At 39.4% G+C, this 19,775-nt stretch overlaps 1 protein-coding gene across 9 annotated transcripts in view; it reads right to left on the bottom strand.

Annotated features, from left to right (window-relative positions):
- The window catches only part of tns1a (tensin 1a), a 98,775-nt gene that overhangs the window by 40,146 nt on the left and 38,854 nt on the right, over positions 1-19,775 (bottom strand). For 8 of the 9 annotated variants that reach the window (XM_067583600.1, XM_067583597.1, XM_067583598.1 and 5 more), the window contains exons 4-6: positions 10,741-10,779; positions 8,240-8,281; positions 1,016-1,065 (exon numbers count right to left, since the gene is read on the bottom strand). In XM_067583600.1, the coding sequence (XP_067439701.1) occupies positions 1,016-1,065; positions 8,240-8,281; positions 10,741-10,779 (131 nt within the window). Of the gene's footprint in view, positions 1-1,015; positions 1,066-8,239; positions 8,282-10,740; positions 10,780-19,627; positions 19,770-19,775 lie in introns of those variants that run through there. The other variant, XM_067583599.1, reaches the window with a different exon arrangement.

Below are 19,775 nucleotides of genomic sequence, written 5' to 3' on the forward strand. Positions count from 1 at the left end.
TGCTGCTCTTTAAAATGCATTTAAATGATTATACATAGCAATATGTAGCAGGTCCTAACAAAACACTGAAATATTGTTGTTTAAATGCTCCTAAAACAGTAGTTAAAAGCTAATATGCTTATTCAATGTCCAAAAAAACATTGACTGAATCACTGAATCAATCCTTACTGGGATCAATACAGTGTTAGAACAACAACTGTGGAGGCAGGCTCATCAAGTTTGTTTAATTTTGATGACATATTCCAATTTTCAAAGTTTTACAAGACTTATTCTGATTTTTTTTTTTTTTTTTTTACATTTGCTGTGAGAACATTTCTTCACGTCTCCGATTTCTCTCTGGGACTAACATTCTAAAGTTCATCACAAACATCTACCCGATCAAATGTAAACTCCCGCAGCTCACTCTTATATTCCTTGGAAAGGAAAAGGTTTACAATCCTTCGCTGACTGTTGACATGACCTCTGCTGATATTATGCAATCTATTTCGCTGGCCAAACAGCGATCAGCTCTATTGGCTGGTGAGCATACAGTAAAGCTCCGCATGAGAAACAGCCACGCTTGAAGAATAACAGACAGAGCGTGGAATGAGAATTTACATTCCGAGACAAAAAGGCCGTATATCCAGCACAAACAATCGTTATTTGATGTTCATCATAAAATAGAGATATCATAAAAAAGGAGTCTGGGATTATAGTGGATTTATAGGACTGACTACTTATGAAAAGGAGCAGGATTTATTTAATTTTTTTGTTCAGCAATCATTTTGTAATCCTAGGAGTCTTGCTTTCTTGCCTTCCTGAAGGCAACACTTCAAAGAGTTTGTTGAGGAATCAAAGGAAGCCAAACAAAGACGATTCTTAGATGGTTAAACTGGTTAAACTACCAAGATGCTTGTGTCAGAGGGAAAATAAATGATCATTTAATCTATTCTTAATTTAGTCTGCATCTACTGCTATTTTTGTTCTGATTAAATAAGTGTGTACATGTGCTGACGATGACAACAATGTGTCTTACCGTGACTGCTTTCGCCTTATCTCCACACTCTTGCAGGACCTCGTAGATCCCTGGAGAGAACATATACACACATCCATTAACACACACACACACACATATGCGAAGGGTGGGGGAGAGACAGAGGGAGGGAGGTGGGGGGGTGGGGGGGGGGGACTCCATCTGGTAACGATGATGATGTTATTGAATTACAATCTGACATAACCTATTAAGCAAAAGCCGGATCACGGAAGCAAAACTGAAACTGTCTTCTGGGAAAGAGTCATATCGAGAGTAAAGAAGAGGAAGAGGAAGAGGAGGAGAAGACAAATATGGAGAAGAAGCAGTGGAAGAACAGGAGAAAGAAGGAGAAGAACAAGGTGAAGAAAATAAACAAAAGACTTGAAGGAGGAGATGAGAAGAAACAGTGAGGGAAGATGAAAAGAAGGAGAAATAGGGAGAGGGAAAGAATGATACAGAACAATATGTTGTAATGAGAACAAGAAATACAGTAAGAGAGGAAGAGGGAAACAAGAGGAAGGAGAATACGTAGGAGAAAAAAAAAAATCACAATACATGAGTTTGTTCCAGGACAAAAACACTCTTGACTCAGGTCTTGTCAGGACGTCAGCTCGCACTTTAATTATCCTGTCTCGTATCTAGTTATTTACTGAGGAAAGAGTGGAAGTCAGTCTGTTTCCCTGTCACAGGACTGCAGAGGGAAAACGTTACTAAATATGGTGTACTGTTGAGGAATCACTGCATAATAGATGCTAGAGTTGGCTCTTCTACTTACTGTTTGTCGGCCCAGGGGAGAACATGTCTGTATGACTCAGCTGCCACTGAAAGGATGAAGCCATCCAAAAAAGATAGCGCAACAGCTGAGTTTATCATCACAGACATCCTCAGTGAAATTCTCTACTTTTCTTCCCACGGCGTCATTAAGAGTGAGCGTTCAGCTTTTTTACTCTACTGGTCGAGGGGTAAAACAGGGATGTTGGCAATAAGGGTCTCTAATCATGGTACAAGGTTAAACACACAGCACCCAAAGCTCTTCATGTTGCTGCCGAGTGGCTTCTCACAGATGAAGCTAATCCCACCCCCAAAGAGCCAAAATGGGAAGCATAATTCTCAGTGATTTGACAGGAACCAGATGCTAGGCGGACCGCCGCGCACATTGGTGTTTGCAAAATGAAACAGCCTGTTCGCATGGGGCTTCGGGGGTGTTACGCCGGTACATTTCACATCACAGGAACGAGTCTTGTAGCTACTTGGGTGCATGAATGCCTCGTGAAAGTCAATGCGGCGTCTTAAGTGGAGCTTACCGTTTGTCCATTTACATGAGCTTTTCTTATGAGAGTGCTCACTTGTTGCCCTGTTGCACTAGGTTGAACGTGGGAATTGTAGTTTATTTTGAATCAATCATATACATCATCCTAGTGCCATAAATCCTAACTAGAGCTCCAAATGTGTATTAATACGCCACTGAAAATAATCCCAATAGAAACACTCCTAACTCCTGTAAAATTTTGGCTGTGCTCAGCTGTTTCAGGAGTTGTTTTTAAAAATCACACTATATATTTGTGACATGTTTTTAACAATTCTCATCTTCAGTACCATAGTTACCAGTTTCTGACTTGTAAATAGCATTCAGGTCAACATCCAAGTCATAATTAAAGGAAACCTACAGTATATAGCATAAAACTAGCCTTATTCTTTAAAGAAATATAGCTTAGGAAGCTCAAAAAGTAGGAATTTGTTGCAAAGTTTAACACGTATACCATGAAAAAGTTCTAAATCACAAATCCATCTGCTGAGAGAGATTATGCGATATTATCAACAACTCCTGAACAGCTATTAATGGACCTTATAAGATGGTTTTGTCAACTAAAAAAATAATTTTATGCAGGACAGCACCTCGGTGGTATAAACTTTGTTTTGGACTTCCTGTGTGGGAGTGGCCTACCTTGTTGAACAGGTACCCAGTGCTCCACCTCCAGGATAAACGCAGGCAAGACAAACGCCTTCGAATGGAGCTACCGAAAGGCATGGCTCTCTCTATGATTTACTGTTTCAATATTAAAATTAAAAAAATGAAGGTCTAGTTTATCAGCTTTGAAATTCCAGGCAAAACTTGGGATTGTACATCCAGTGTCATTCTGATTTTTAAATCATGGAGCATCGTTCAGGTGATCACAAGCTTAATCTCCAAGCAGCTCCAATTCAATCCTCATGATGGAAAAGATGCTACATTCCACGCTATTTGTGCCAAACTTGATCAGCGATTATGTAATATATGATGATGCATCTTCCTTCTCCTCTTTCCCTCTCGACCGTTTTCTCCCCTCTTTCTCCTGTTTTTCGCTCGTCCTCTCCCTCCCGCCCACTTTCTGTTCTCTGGAACTACTCCTCCCTCGCTCTCATTATCTCTCATTATTTCTGACTCTCCTCCCCGTTTCTCTTGTCTCGACTCCCAAAAAGGGAGTCGAGACAAGTGCCATGTGTCTGTGCCATGTGTTTGTGTACTGTATGTTTCCTGAATTTACAGTATGTATGTGCTTGTCTGCTGCACATGTGTTTGACCTTAATTACCCTCAAGAATATAGTCTGCCACATGGAGCAATAGATTTCCAAAAAACATAATACATATCTGATATCTGTTGGTTTTAGGAGTAAAATAGTTGATTGTTGCAGCTGTTATGAAAATGGATGAAACCATTTTTGTCTTTATGTGCTTTGTGTTTTCATACAAATGTATCTTCCTTTGTCTCGCATGAGTATTTTTGATTTACAGCGTCTGGAGCTTATAAGCATGTATCTACTCACTTTCTATCTTCTCCCCGAGCCAGGAACTGATTTAAAACAAACACCCATAGTGCACTTGGATGATCCCGACAGGTCCCACACTGACTCAATTATGGTCATGATGGGACGTTTTGACTGAAAACCACCATGGATGTGTCTTATATGAACTAACCAAAAACCACTCCATCACCACTTCCCCCCGTCTGTCCATACAATACACTCACACACACACACACACACACACACACATACACACACATATATATATTAAAAACCCCATATGATGGCGATTCTTGAAGTTAAGAATCAAGATAGAAAACAGAGGATGTCAGGATAACAATAAAAAAATGAATTATATCCTTTTTATGTATGGATGTAATCAATGAAAAGAAAGCAACCTATGGGACATCGAGAGAAACGCTTTCATTAGAGGTAACAACCACAACAAAGATTTTTTTTTTTTCGGTTAAAGAAAACAATTTTCAGCATCCCAGTTGAGGGTGCAACCAATTTTAATATGAACAGTCTGGTTAAAACTCAAAGGGGCTATGTCCATGTGTTGCATTTATTCCTAAACACCAATATATCAATGTCAAATTGTTTGTGACAACTTCCTATAATTAAAGTAAAAGAACAGGACTATGGTCAAGACAATTAGTAGCCTCCGTGTGGATATATTTAGTGCTAGAGTTTCTCATAATTACACCCACATTTCCCATAAATCCTGTTGTTTGTGGATACCAAAGAGGATGTTGCTACTTATGTCAACTATTAATCCATTGTTTTGCTTTTTGTACATTCTACTGGCTCCGATCCTGATCATACATCAAACTGTTCTTGAGCAAGACACTGAACTCCGATTACTCATGGCTGGATTACCAACTGGACAAAGAGGACAATGCTCAGGGGCCCCACGCCCAGGTTTACTTCATATCAGGTAGGTCTATATCATTTGATTAATTGCTAATCTGTTTTTGCTCCAATGAGGCAAAGTATTAACTATGGCAGATCCTCTATCTTGTGGCAGTGGTTTAATAGAGGAGGCCTGTGTCAAAATCTAGTTTTAAGACTTTAATTGTTTTATTTTATATTGTTGTAAGGCTGCAACAATTCATTATCAATATGTGTATATAGTGAAAAATGCCAAAAATGATTCCCTGAAACCCAAATTAATATATTCAAATTATTTGTTTTGTCTGACCAACAGTCAAAAACCCAAAGATGTTGAGTTTACTATCATTGAAAACTGTGAAAAATGGCAAACATTCACATTTTAGAAGCCAGAACCAGTTAATTTTTGGCATTTTTGCTTAAAAAAATGATTGGAAATGAAATGAAAGAGTACTATCATGTATAGTGGGGGTCAGTAGGGTCCCAACAACAAACATTTGCCCCGTGGGAGGAGGTTAATCCTGTCATGCATTTACTGTGAGTTTGCCTGTAAATGAGAGGCAAATTATAAAGTGCTTTAGGTAAAAACACTGTATAAATGCAGTCCATTTACTATATTTCTTGCTTGCTTTGCTAGTTTTGCAGCAGCTATAATGGATTCTAATAAAAAAAAACCCAACCCCACAGCTCCTGCGGCACAAATCTCGTATTTTCTCTGTTTATCCATGTGCTCAGTATGTTCCACACACTCATATTTATGCCAAATTATATATAGTAGCCTACCTGTTCTTTTACTGCATTAATGAAGACATTATTCAGTCTCATTTCCGTGCTTGTCTGCCTCATCACCCTCACCACTTATTTGCTGTCAACCCAACACAAACCCGCTCTGTTCACCTCCCTCTTCTCTCTTTCTCTGTATAAATGCACAGAATGTGAATTAATCTTCATACAGCCTGGTGTACACAGACCAATCTGTGTTTATAATCTCGACTATGAGTCATCGCCGAACCTCTGCTGCCGATCTAAACACTGAGGCGACGTCTGACGCAAACACTGACTCGTTATCGTGACTCACAAAAGAAAAAAGACATCAGTGCTGCTTTTATCTTTTGAATAAATGTTGCTTCTGGTTTCATGAAAAATGGGACTTGTTTACAGTGTGATCTAAAAGCATTTTAAACAAGCTAACAAATTTTTGCCTTTGTGACTGCTGGCTTAAATAAACTGTTTTCTTTCTGCATTATTAGTGGTTCCCCCTCTCTCTTTCATTTTTCTGGAATCTTGCCTTTTTGGAAAGCCACTGCCCTCACCGACACCCTTCATGGTTTAGCAATGTCAAGCTAAACATGCATGCCTAGTCTCGGGCCAGGCCTTGGCAGCGATTTCTGGCACGGACGAGACACAATTTGCAGTGTACTGGCAGCAACAGATGTCACGGCAGCTTTTCTCATTTTGTAAGGTATGTACGAAATATTTCTTTACACTGGCACAGATCTGGGAGAGGGTTAAATCATTTAGCTCAGGCCACCTGGTTGTTTGGAGTCAGGAGTGTGCCACTGGAATAATTGTAGACTTTTGCATTGTTTAGTTATAATTCATTAATGTTGTTGTTGTTTTGTTATGTTTAACAATAATAATATATGCATTAATTCAGTATTATGCATAAAAACACAGTGTAAAAAGAAATATGAATGAATCATTAAACAAGCCAATTCTTTTTCTAGTTATACATTATTATGTACCATCTTTAGATCACATATTAAGGATGGAATTTTGCTATTCAATTTGCTAATGTGTCTATTATATTCAGTAAAATCTTTACTGTATTAACTTTGACAGTTTTCATGTAATGTTTGCTTCAATTTAAAGATGAGTCTCTTCAATTTAAATATGTCAGCAGAGAACCACCTAAAACTAAATGAGGTTCAACCCACAGAGCAGAACCAGGAGCTCGCTCTGATTGGCTAGCTGTTATGTATTATGGTGCTGCCACCTTCTGCCATGTACAGGAACAGGTGGTGGTGGCGGAGGAGCCAACATCTTGGATTATAATTAATTTATAGGTTTTTTTAAAAATTATTATTTATAATTAAACAATGAAAAGGTTTAATTATTCTGGTGACACACTCAAGACTCCATAGACAAGAAAGAATGGGGTGCAAAATGATTTACTACCTGCTGACAGTATACTGTGTTTAAAGGATAGGTCAACAACAGTCAGGTGTCCGTATGAACAATGAAAGAGGTTTTCTCCGCTGTAATCATTCTTCCTGTTCATACTGGCTATTAAAAGATTAAAAAATGTGCTTTCAATGTAAGTGATGGGGGCCAAAATCCACAGTGTGTCCACACAGTCATTTTGTGCAAAAATGCATTTAAAAGTTTATCTGAAGCTTATATGAGGCTTCAGCAGTCTGAGTTAGTCATATCAAGTGGATACCTGCAACATTTACAGTCTTTTTAGCATCAAATTCCCTCTTTGTGTTTCCCTGTTGAGCTGTGGTGGAAGTATAGTAACAAAAAGAGGAACTTTGGCAATATAAAGACTAACGTTGAAAGATATCGACTTGATTTGACTCATTTGTTTATTTGAGTGTCTGTAGATGGGTCAAAATTTTACCCAGTTTGGATCAATATAGCAACAATACAACACTGGGTAGCAATCTGTTCTTTTAACCCAGTGGTCCATACAACAAGCTTTAGCTAAAAACTGTTACAAGGGTACTGTTTCCTCTATGAAACAATGTGCATATGACATTCAAAAGATACACAAGTTATTCACAATTAATAACAAACCATGACATGTAAGTTTAAATAGAGTAACGTAGATTATAACAAGCTATAGTTCGAGTAAATAACCCAACAGTAAAATAAAAAATAACAATAAAACTGGGTCAAAACAACCCGCTGTCTTGAGTGGCTCTCTGGATAACATTAACATAGTATTGTGTTGATGCTATATTGACCTAAATTGGGTAAATTTTGACCCTGTGATTTTTACTGTGTAACTATGTACTTCTTTGAATTCCAAAGAAACCAGATATATAAAGCACAGTGCTTCCTGTGCCTCAATTAATTTTTCCCAGCAAAGCATTTGGGCAATACAACAAATAAAGCATCCTTCATGATGGCCGCTGTGTTACTTAATGTTGTCACAGATAGAGACATAAGTCTGCGTTCCAGTTCATCCCAAAGGTGTTGGATGGGGTTGAAGTCGGGTCTCCGTGCAGAATAGTCAAGTTCTTCCACACAAAAGTGGGAAAAGCATTTTTTTATGGGGTCATTGTCATGTTGAAACCACAAAGGGTCTTTCCCAAACTGTTGCCACAAGCTGTACCAATACAATATCTCTTTATTGGAACCAAGGGACATTGTAGCCCAAACCATGAAAAACAGCCCAAAATTACACACACTGAGTTGACCACATACTTTTGAAATATGCTATTGCCAGCACCTTTGCTGCAATAACAATAACAGCATGTATAAATGAACAGCTTTTAAATCATGTCTCCTTGACATTAACACTAATAAAGGAAAGGTGTTACTTACCGGTGTATCTACATGCTTTAATGGCAGCTGAGGAGTGGGAGGCTGCAGAGAGAGAAGCGAGACAGAGTCAGCGGGTTATTCATTGTTTCTTTCACACCAAGGGAGAAACAGCATGGTGGTGCTGAGAGATGAGAAAACAATGTTTTATAGACCTCTCTCTCTCTCTCTCTCTCTCTCTCTTTCTCTATGTGTTGTCTGGCTGTCAGGGATCCAGCAGACACACACAAAGCTATTCTATTAACCTTGAGGAAAACACTCTCTCTCTCACCGTCTCTCTGATCTATACACACTTTGTCTGTCAAACATGAACACACCATGCCTCTCATCCTCTTGATAAAGGGGATCCTATTCCTGAACCACTGACTTATTATCATTGTTCTCAAAACAGAGGTAAAAAAAAAAGAAGAAGTCTGAAATGAACCCGACTGTTTTGTGATATAATACACTTTTGTGAAGTATTTGTTACTGTTTTTGGTAGAAGACTTGAATTTTTGAGCTCGAAATTTCATTCTTGGCTTGGAAATAGTAGTTTGACAAAAAATAAAAAAAGCTCAAAAATTCAAATAATTTAAGTTTTAAGAGTAACTGAGCAACCTCAACTGAGGTGAAGGCAATGAAATGTGGCTGAAAGCTGTGAAAGAAATCTAGTAAGTGGTCCTTGAGGCCTTGTTTTTTTAACTTGAATTGTTATCTCAGTTTTTGGAATGTCTGTTTATGTATTTTAGTGTATAAAATGTTATTTTTGGTGCTGGTTAAAAAAGGGAATTGCACAATGACATTTTTGTGGTAGGACAAGCCAAATAATTAATCAACATAAAATGAGAATAAACACAGTAAAAATGTATCCGATCCAGAGGTGGTGGTTTTCAGGCTCTACTTGGTCATAAAAACGTTGCTGGAAGAATTTGTTCTGGTTTAGATGGTGGTGGGTTTGTAGGTGGTGGTGTGATTGTCTTCGAACTGATTTAATGCTTTATTCATATTGCCTGAATTTATAGGTACATAAGGTTGTTTCAAGGATCAAATCTCTCTCAAATTGTGCATTTGTTATTGAATGAGGCAGGGACAGAGAAAAAAGCAAAAAAAGGTAAGTGACGGAGAGAGACGGGAAGTGTGTTTGTGCGTCCACACATACACACACACACACAGCCTGACAGTGATTAAGGAAAATATCTTAACTGAGTTAAGTACAGCGTCTCAGGCCGATGTGAGCTCTATAAACAAAACTGGGGACTGTTTAACAAGCTGCAGCAGTCATTTAAAAAGGCCGGCATCCAAAGTAAATAAGTAAAAAGTAGTTACTGTAGCTTGGAATGTTCCTAATTTGGTCATATCACTGGTGGTTAATCTTGAAAATATAAAAAACTTCAGTGTTTTACTTGACTTTTCGTTTAAATATCGACTCAAAATCATGAGAATGATCAAATTGCTGCTCCTGCTGGTTTTCTAATCATTTCCCAGCATTTGCTGAGCAAGCATTCTTCATGGAAGAGGATGAAAACTCCAATTTCAATCTTATTTGAGAGAAAGTGACTTAGACCTCAGTGTACAGAGTGCAGTACAAAAATCTGTTCTGTCCTGTAAAGGAGCAGCCTGTAAAATAAACAGAAAATAATGGCTTAGCTCCTCTAGCAACCCAAAGACTCAGATATAATAATTAATTTAAGATCTTTCTGTCTCTGGTCCAACTACACACCTAATGTACTGTGTTTCAGTATTTAATGAATTCACATTTGAAAAATGACAAATTTAGGTAAAGTGTGCTTGAAAATGCCTGCAGCTCTCTTCTCTTTCTGTCCAATAACAGCAAAAGGTGCCCAATGATGACTCAATTTTTGAATGAAATATTGATGGACAGCTGTTCCACTAACTAATGCATGAAACAGAAATGAAACTACTTGAAGCTGGTAAAGAGTCAAATGTAAAAAATATGGATGTGTACAAAAGTGACAGCTCAGAAAACAAAAAATACTTCTGAGTCCTCACAGAAACATTTTGGTTTGCTTGGTTGAAATAGGCAGAAGTTTTCCAAAATTACAAGTTTGATTGATTTGGTTTGATTGTCAACTTGAGCTGAAATGAACAGCACATTAACTAATTAGTCAATCAACTGCTACTTCTCAAATGTAAAGGTTTAAATCATATATGTTTGGGTTTTGTACAGTATATCCAGCACCATCAGAATCAGCATCAATTCCTAACATCATCATCATATTCTTTACACATCTACCGCTGGAAACGGGACAAAGAAAGTGTCTTGTCTGAGTTGTACAGACAAGATTGAGACTGAAAAAAGGAGGAAGCTCTTATGGTTATCGCCTCTGACCTTTGACATCCAGCAGCAACCTCACAGTGTGTGCGGTTCTGCCACAATTCCAGGAAGGATTGTTGCATTAGGGAAGGGATTTCAAAGGTCAAAAAGGTCTTTAAATGTTTCCTTGATGGTCCTATTCACACATATACTTCACAAATACAGACATGCATGCACATGTAACACTCACCAGCTCATAGTTGGTAGTTGTTTGACATGACGTGGTGACCTGCGGGTGGAGAAACAGAGAGATGATGAGAGAAGAGCAGCATTAAATCCTGTAATATCTGACCTTTAGCTAGATCACATTAGAGTATCATCTCATCTCTGAAGTACTACGTTTTAAAACCAGTACTGCAAGAATTTATTTTTGTAGAAACAGGGAGGAATAGCTGAGTAACCCCAAGTCGCCCTCAACAATACAGAAATAAACTGGAAAAAGACCCCTCTGACTGTTTTTCTGTGTGGGAAACATGTCAGAACAATTTCACATTTGGCCTCAAATTCACATTCAAACAGAATGCTTCCTGTTAAAAAAAAAAGATTTATTACTGAATTAAACCCACACATGGCTGTATGCATGACTATAATTCATTCTGCGTGATGTTTTTGCTCATCAGACAGTCTGAGAGAATCGAGAGAGAGGGCAAAAACAACACACAGCACCTCATGGAGCATGTCTAAAGCAATTTCACTTGTGTTCAAAAACAACTCAGGTCAAACATTATGCAAGAAATCTAATTTACACATCTGATTCAAGAGGTTCAGCCAGAAAAACATGGCAGACTACAGGTTGGACACCGATCTTTAATAGCTTCTGCCATCATTTAGAACTTTGCATGACATACATACAGTAGGAGATCAGGAAAAAGATGCCAGGAATTGACTTCACGGACAACAACAACAACAACATAATTCCTCCTTTGCTTCCCCATGTTGTGCACTGACGATGATGGACACTCTGCTGTGCTTCTACGGGTCAACATCACAGAACATTTCTTTGGACAACAAACAAATTCTGACATGCTGGTTTGTTTGTCGAGGTGTTCCAGATGTTGTTTTCCACTATGTCACACTTCATAGGATAAAAACAAGCGGTTGAGCCCCATGTTTGTCATCTGCATTGTCTGACTCAAACATAAATTTGTTGGGAAACGTTTTAAAACTGCTAAAATGATCAGATAGGACGCAGAACTCGAACCAGAAAGGTCTGCCTGCAAAACAACCATCTTGTTATGTATTAATTTAAACTCTGAACTATCCAGCCATTAAAACTTTAAATGGCACCCATGTTACTCTTGCTTGTCATACGGTACAAATACTCAGGAATTTGGCTTGATAGCAGACTATCGTTCAAGATTCATAGTCAACATTTGACTCAGAAATGAAAAATCAAACTAGGCTTCTTGTGTAGAATTAAAGGTTGTCTGTCTTCTTCCAACTGTAAGACTGTTGTGCAGTCAACCTTCATGTCTGTCCTTGACGATGGAGATACTCTGTAAAACTGTAAATTGCAACATTTCCGTGCTACCCCATTTCAATGTGGAAGTAGAAACTTGGAAATTGGATTTATGGTGAAACTTATTGGTTTGGAAGGCTTTTCCCAGGTTTTAATGGGCTTGCAGGATGTTTGTTTTCCTCCTAGCACTACTTTAACTTGATTACCTATTATCCTTTTAGCGTATTTTACTTAAAGTTCATGAAAGCAGTATTTTTACAACAGCCTTGTAACAGCACTGAACCTTGACTGTAACTGCTTGTGTTTTTGTTTTTTTTGTTTGTTTGTTTGTTTGTTTTTATATCACAGTAAGCCTGTGAATGTGATAACCTTTCAAATACACCATCAGGTGATAATCACTCATGTATTTCTTTTAAATTGCTCCTCACTGATAAAACACCATATAATGACTATTTAAAATATAGCTGGATGTATATTAATAAACTGTAAGTGTGATGTAATGTTGCATATTTTAAAATTATCGTCATATAACTGTGATATCTTAGAATGTAAATTATTTTACCATTAACCTAACACTTGCAATACTGTATTGCAACTGTTGGAGAAGCTTTAGCTATTGTAAAAGAGCAGCTTGTTCCAACTTTTGCACCATGCAGCAATTTTTATGCAACAACAGTAGATTTGCCCACAAATGCGGCTGGGTGGCACACCAGTACTATAAAATGCAGAGTCGAGCGCCAGTACCCGCTACCTGACCTCCCAGCAACAGTATCACTTGTCTCCTAATTATACTATCACCTCAAAATTAGAGCGGTATTGATTTCCTGATGTTGCAATGCAACATGTAGCATCTTTAAATAGCAGTTAGAGCATCACAGGCTAATTTAGTTCTCAAAACAGTTCGCTCATAGTATCTATGACAGGCAAGCGTGGCTCCTGTATCACCCTCTGCGCCACAAATCACTCATTACAATGCATAAACAGGGACTCTCCGTCTTGCTGAGTGGCTTCAATTTGATTGTATTTACTTTTGTGTAAACATAAACATGCACGTGGGATTTCATGGATGCACTCATGTGCGTGCAGTGCCCGGTACCCAAACGTGAGATGTGAGTTGACGGATGTTTACGGGCAGCGGGATGAGAGCGCGCTATCAGCAGACAACAGACGCAGGCAGGAAGGAAGCCGCCGTAATTAGTTTGCTCTGGGAAAACAAAAGACTCATTGACTTTGTAATGCCATCATCAAGTGTATCAGAATACAGTAGTTGGATAACATCGCAGCAGAATAGATTCCACCCAGTGCATGCTGATGTGCAATGTGATGGCATCAGTCCACCAGACAGTACTGTATTTATGTAGCTCAAACCATCAATGGCCAAGGTGACTGGCTAATATCCAGTGTTCAATATAAGACCAATATCAGTCATTGTTGAGTGTATATATGTGTTTTTATATAGGTTTACATGTGAAATCATCATTTTGAAACTCTAGATTCTGAAGGTGAACACTATTGATGCTTGATGCTACAGGGAAGTAGATTCAGGTGAAAAGAAGATAGAGAAAAATGCTGCATCCAATAACAATTATACATAAAATGCACAAAAATACTGTACTGGGGAGTCAGTTTCTTGGAGATCACACTATTAGGCTGACAACATAATGCTTAGAGGGCCAAAAGATCAAATATGGAGAAAAAACGCAAGTATTTCATGACACATTAATCATGCATCGGACATAAGTGTGCAGAGCCTTCTTTTCTCCACATTGGTCTATCAACATTGATCACTTTGTTCATTTTTTTTAAATCAATGATAATGTGAAGACATTTAGTGTCTTTTTAGTTTTTGCATGGTATCAGTTTAGTGTCATTTCCGTCATGGGGAGGAAAAAAAAGACGAATATGTCTTCATTAGCAAAATTAACTCCGATGAGTAATAACTTATCAACATCTGCCACTGAAGTGCCTTTTAGCAAGGACACAGACCCCCCCAACTTTCATCTTCTTCTGGAGCTTTTCAACCAATACTCCATGAAGGTTGCATGCATTCACCAGGAGCCAGAAGCGAGTCAGCTCATGCATGCTCTTCACTAAATTTCACTACCTGGGGCCAAGGCTGACATTCATATATCAGTATTGGCAGTCCCAGTGGCCCCTGAGGCTCTTGTAGCTAGAGCATCTGCCTTTATGTACAGCTGTCAGGAGGTGCTGTACTGTAGCATATGCCTGCAAATGTCTTAATGATGACTACTTCCAGTAGATCTAAAGGTCAAAAGGCTGTACATTTTGGCTACTGTACATCTACATCCAGAGAAGCCACACTATTGGTCAGATCTTTGATTTATACGAACATCTTTGTACATTTAAAAATGGCTTTTGAGAACTAGGCCGTGAACATTGTGTCCAAACATGTTATCATATCACAGATTTAGTAGAGCAGACAGAGAGAAAGTACAGACAACGACGTCACAATCACACAATCTTACATTCCTTCAAACGCCGTGTCTCAGTGTATCCTCAAAACATCACCGTGCAACAAAGCGAGAGAACAACAGCTACCCTGACTTCATCCATATAAGGCGGGTGCAGCTGGAAGCCAGACTAATACAGGCTTCACGTGGTTTTTACCAGCTCAGACGGATAAAAGTGCAGGAATCTCCGAGAGGCCCTGCCACACGCTTCTGCCCGCGCCAAGCTAACACCTGAACTTCATCCATCTGCGATTGTTTGTGCAACTCCATCTGTACCATCTCAAACTCTGTAAAATGATCCATACAGTTTGGTTTTTTTTGAGATTGCTCAATAGCAAGAAAAGTTGAGAAAAAAAGAGAGAACCTGGCCTGTATATCTATCTATCTTTATCTGTGCATCTATTCTTTTGCATATGCATCATATAAATGCAAATATCTTGTATTTTTCTGTCCAGTTTCTTCTGCTTTATAACCTGAATCAGCACCAAAATGCCTTTTGGATACATGTTCTTCATCTAATGCAGAATTGATTTAATCTGACAGAAACTGTAACTCACTGTCCATTGTTATGCTCGTTCTCACTAACGATAGCTACCTTTTCTTTGACCTCTGCAATGAGCCTCCCCAATCACTTCCCAGCAAAGTGACCAGCGGACCGCAAAGAAAACTCTCCGACAGTGAGCGAAAGAGAGTCAAAGTGGGTTTTAGGCTTTTAAAATGGGGAGCTTATAATCTCATCAAATCACGAGGGGCGTCTGGGAAGCCACTGAACTAGAACAAGGAGTCAAGTGAGCCACCGGGAGGCCCCAACCCAATCCCAACCCAGTTGAGAGGCCTCATTATGGGGCAAACAGGGGTGAGCTGAGACGGGACGTTGTTGAATTACCCGCAGCAAAGGTCAAATGTCTCAGGTAAGTCTCTGCAGTTTCATGGAGCTTCCCCTCCTCTTCACTTGATCTCCCTCCTCCTCATACTGAGAGCATGGATCAGCGAGAGCTTTAATGATTTCTGCAAAAGTGCTGCTCAAGTACTCAAGTGGGTTTATATGGAAATTGAGAGCGCAGAATATCAAAGCATGACTCTCGAGCCCGGTCCACTGAGTTGAATCGCTGTATAATGAGTTAACGCGTTGCAGTTGAAGCAGGATGGTGATGAACTATTTTCTCCTTACTCTCACACACTTCAAACAGGCTGGAACAAGCATCCTTTGTGCATGATTGCCGAGGAAGAATAAGTAAGGCTTACTCAGCAAACTCTGCATTCTCTGTTTGCACTTTGTCAAATGTTTTAAAGCTTTGGTAGAAGTAGAGTTTTTCACTTTCTTGTCACTTTTTCATACACTTAACCTACAAAAGCTGCAATATTTCCACAAATATTTGCCCTTTTACCCCTCTAACTTAGCAGTAATCACTCTGATCTTAGTCCATCTACTTCAGTCTAACTGATGGAAGAAAGCATGTGTTTGCCACTGTGCATAAATCATCTCATTGGCTCCAATAAATAAGCCTGCCATTGGTCCAACCACACTCAAAATTCCACAAGCACTCCTCCTGCCCACACAAGAGCCACTGCCGCGTTGATGGCAGTTTGCCTGAGAAAGTAAATTCTTCACTTTTCAAACAGGGGCCAAATAAGGACTGAAGCTCAAACGGGCCCTTCGGAGGGATTTATACATCGCTTGGTTTCTGTTTTACTTGGAGGGCTAATAAATCCGCCGAGCGCTGTGATGGTGCAGAGCCTGTGCTTTCTGCTCTGACGTTTTGACATGTCAAGTGTGTAACACACCATGTTCGACTGGATGGCAGTGTGTCGTTGGCAGAGAACACCCTGGCAGTGTCATGTCAATGGTTAAATAATATCTGATGTCGAATTTTAAAGGAGAGTTAAATCAAGTGGTTGTAAGATAATAGCAAAATAAATTACTCATGCTAAATGCTGCCAAAAAAGAATACTACGTGGGAAAGTTTTACCACTAAAATGCTATCTATCATTTGCAAAAGAATCAATTATTCAAGCTTATGATTTAATATCCTTTAAAACAGAGAATCTGTTCTGTAAACATGTTATTTTATCAAGGGTCTAAGCTACTTAGTGGATGTCTAAATGTGGAACCAAACTATGAGAAACATGCCCTTTAATCTGGGTTTCAGTTTAGACTTTTAGTGTCCCATGAAGGTCTGAGTGCTGTTTCCGAGGCTTTTGCACCCAAACAGGATGCAAAAAGGCTGGTGTATACATAGAAAGTCTAAATAATTGTTTTTGCAAAGTAGAACATACCGCCTGCCAGCTGTTTCCACTGGTGTCCATCAACACCCGGTAGCTCAACACAAACAGGGTCTTCCCACAGCATAAAAACCATGCTGTGATGGTCTAACAAATGACAAGACCACGACGGGGCTAAAAAACATACTTTGAATCGCTTTCCTATGACGTGAAATCTAACAAACGACAAGTTCCCAAGTCTTCTTGTGAAGAATTCACCATCTAAATCTTGTGGATAGCACAAGAAGGGGATAATATTTTTTCACATGAGAACAAAATCACTACCACATGGTTAACACGCCATAAATAAGCATAAAAATCGGCCGACAGGCGCAAACGTTTGCTTCTACTCTAAATGGTTCAGACAAACTATACCACAACATACAAGAGATTATTTACAATGAGATTCATCATGGTGGATTGCCTTCTTATTTCAAGAATTTTGATTGCCATTGAGCTCAGATTTGTGTCCAACAAAGGCACTGACATTATTTCACCTCGAAACCAACATGCCGATCTTGGGTTTGAGGCCCATAGAAACTTCATAAAGTGGACGTGCAAGAGGCCAAACACCATGGATCACTGAGGAAGCAGTTATTTGATGATGGTCAAGCCACAGTGAGTGGTGAGCAGGCTCTGGCTTGGCTGCTTCACTCCTTGTACAGTTACAACCAAATCACTGCGAGCTACAGACGACAAAATACCCCATTAAACAAGGAAATGATGAATATCAGATGTGCAATTGTGGCTCACTTTGGACACAGGTTGAAAACCCCCAAATCTGAAATCCAGCCTTGGAGTTTTATGCAAGAGGGGCATGACCGCATATCATAAATGTTAGGTCATTTAATCGGGCTTTCAGTTGTGGGAGAGGTCTAACATTTGGCACAGATCTTAAAACCAAAACTCACCTGATTTGCAAGATCTTAGGTTTCCACTTGTGGGAAACAGTTGCATTTGTAGTAAAAAAAAAAAAACGTGTGCAATTTTCTAACACTTCAAAGGCTGGGCTTGTATGCAAGTCAAAAACAAGTTATCATCATTACTGGATGGAGCCAGTTCTGATGTGTCTGTCCCGGACAAAGTTCGCCTATCAGTTCCTGTTTAATTAGGGTTGGCTACAGGATGCTTTCTCTCATTTGACCACTAATAGCACAGCTAAGCGAGAAAAAAAGAGACAACGCCAAGCCAAAACCAATGGTATACACACAGAGAAGTGCAATAAAATATAGGCTTACTTGAACACAAGATGCGCGAAAGCAATTAAGTCTGTGAAACCCTGAATTTATGCTTGTGTCTGTACCTTTCTTGAAAGTGTTACTCTGACTGTTTCTGTTTGCTTGTGTTAAGATTTCCTTTTAATCTAAACTGGCTCTTTATTTTTCCTTGTTAGCCCCCTCATTTATTGAAAGAAATAAGTTAGTCTCTAGTAATTCGGCCTTGGCCTCTTGTGTGGTTGCATGTTAAATGCTATCCTCCTTGGTCACTACTGCTTTTATAACACTTCACATACTTAAGAGCTGACGCAGCTGGGGGATCTTGCAGTCTTCACAGTTTCCCAGCCCCACATTCTGTTTGTGTGCTCCTCTCATGAAAGCCTACACGAGAACCAATATCTATGACATTAAAAAAAAAAAAAAACTAACTTTGTGCCTGCACAAGAGGAAGTTCAAAGTTATCTTACTCGGAGCCTCTCAAAGTGATTTTTCTAGGATTTATGTTATTTCTTTTCGCAACATATCTCTTTAGGTAGCCAAGGTTTCACTTCTCTGATGTGTCAAAAGATGAACTGCCCTGAGGGAAACCACGTATGTTATTAAGGCATGGAAGAGACAGACGAAATAGACAAATATTTCAGGAGGGATAGATCTACAGTGAAACCAGCCGTTCCATAAGCATCATTCTCAGAGAACATCTTCATGTTATGAGACACGAGGGAGACATGAGTTAGGGCTCTTTTGGCGGTTTAAGAGAGTTTCTGGGCGAGGTGAAGAAAGTGGTAGAGCTTTATCCCTTGAGACGTATGCCGAAATTGAGAAACAGTTTCATGATATGTCAAAAATTGGAGAGAAAAATGTGTTGTAGTTGTTGGTAAAAAAAGGGTTTCAATGCGGTACCGTAATAAAACCGCATTCCTTTCTGTTGTTTTGACTGTTAAGCGGGAGACAGGACATACAAGCCTCGCGACCTCTTGACCATTCATGTTTAACTGCCATCCTTGTGTTAGCTCAAGGTCAAAGGTGAATGATTGCCATCATCAGTCTGCATCCTCTCTCAAAGGTGTCAGAAAGAAAGAAAAAGTGCGAGAGGAAGTGAAAGGAAAAGAATCAAAGAAAGAATAAGAAACCCCCTCATACTCTAAACACTCTGCTCGACCAACTGCTCTACTTTATCCCTGATTGTGCAGCAGCAGATGCATGTTACGCTGAGAGAGAAAACACGTGTTTGCCTGCTGTGTTGACCAGTTGCTCCCGGTCTCTCCCCGACTCTGCTGCCACAAATCACTACTCGTCGGGTCATGAAAGGCTCCCGAGCCTCAAACTGCAACTCAAATGAACCCTGTCTGTCCCGTTCCCATGGGGGCAACTTTCCCATGAGTGTGTGGGGCAGACTAAACTACATCCAAAATACACACACACACACAAAAAAAGAGAAAAGCCTTTTCAGCAGAAATGACATTCAAGACTCTTCGAATGCTAAATGACACTGCATACTTCCACATCGTTTTATATGACATGAAAACATTCAAAATTCAGCTTGAGGTTCTGATCTTTAAGCCATGAAGGAATGTGAAGAATTAAAAAAAACGTATTCAACATGTCACTACAAATATAATATAATGCAAAGACACGCAACAATCTATGTCTCTGAAAATCTGCTCTTACCTGCACACCGGTGCCACTTTTCTCACGCTCTCTCGTCTCTTCCCCTCTCTGCCTTGTTTCTACCTCTGCATTCTCCCTGCCTTCAGACCCCCCTCCAGGAGAGAAAGAGGGCAAGAGAGAGAGAGAGAGAGAGAGAGTACCAAATACA

Source organism: Thunnus thynnus, chromosome 24 (genome assembly GCF_963924715.1).
Source record: "Thunnus thynnus chromosome 24, fThuThy2.1, whole genome shotgun sequence".
In the NCBI taxonomy this organism is placed as follows: domain Eukaryota; kingdom Metazoa; phylum Chordata; class Actinopteri; order Scombriformes; family Scombridae; genus Thunnus; species Thunnus thynnus.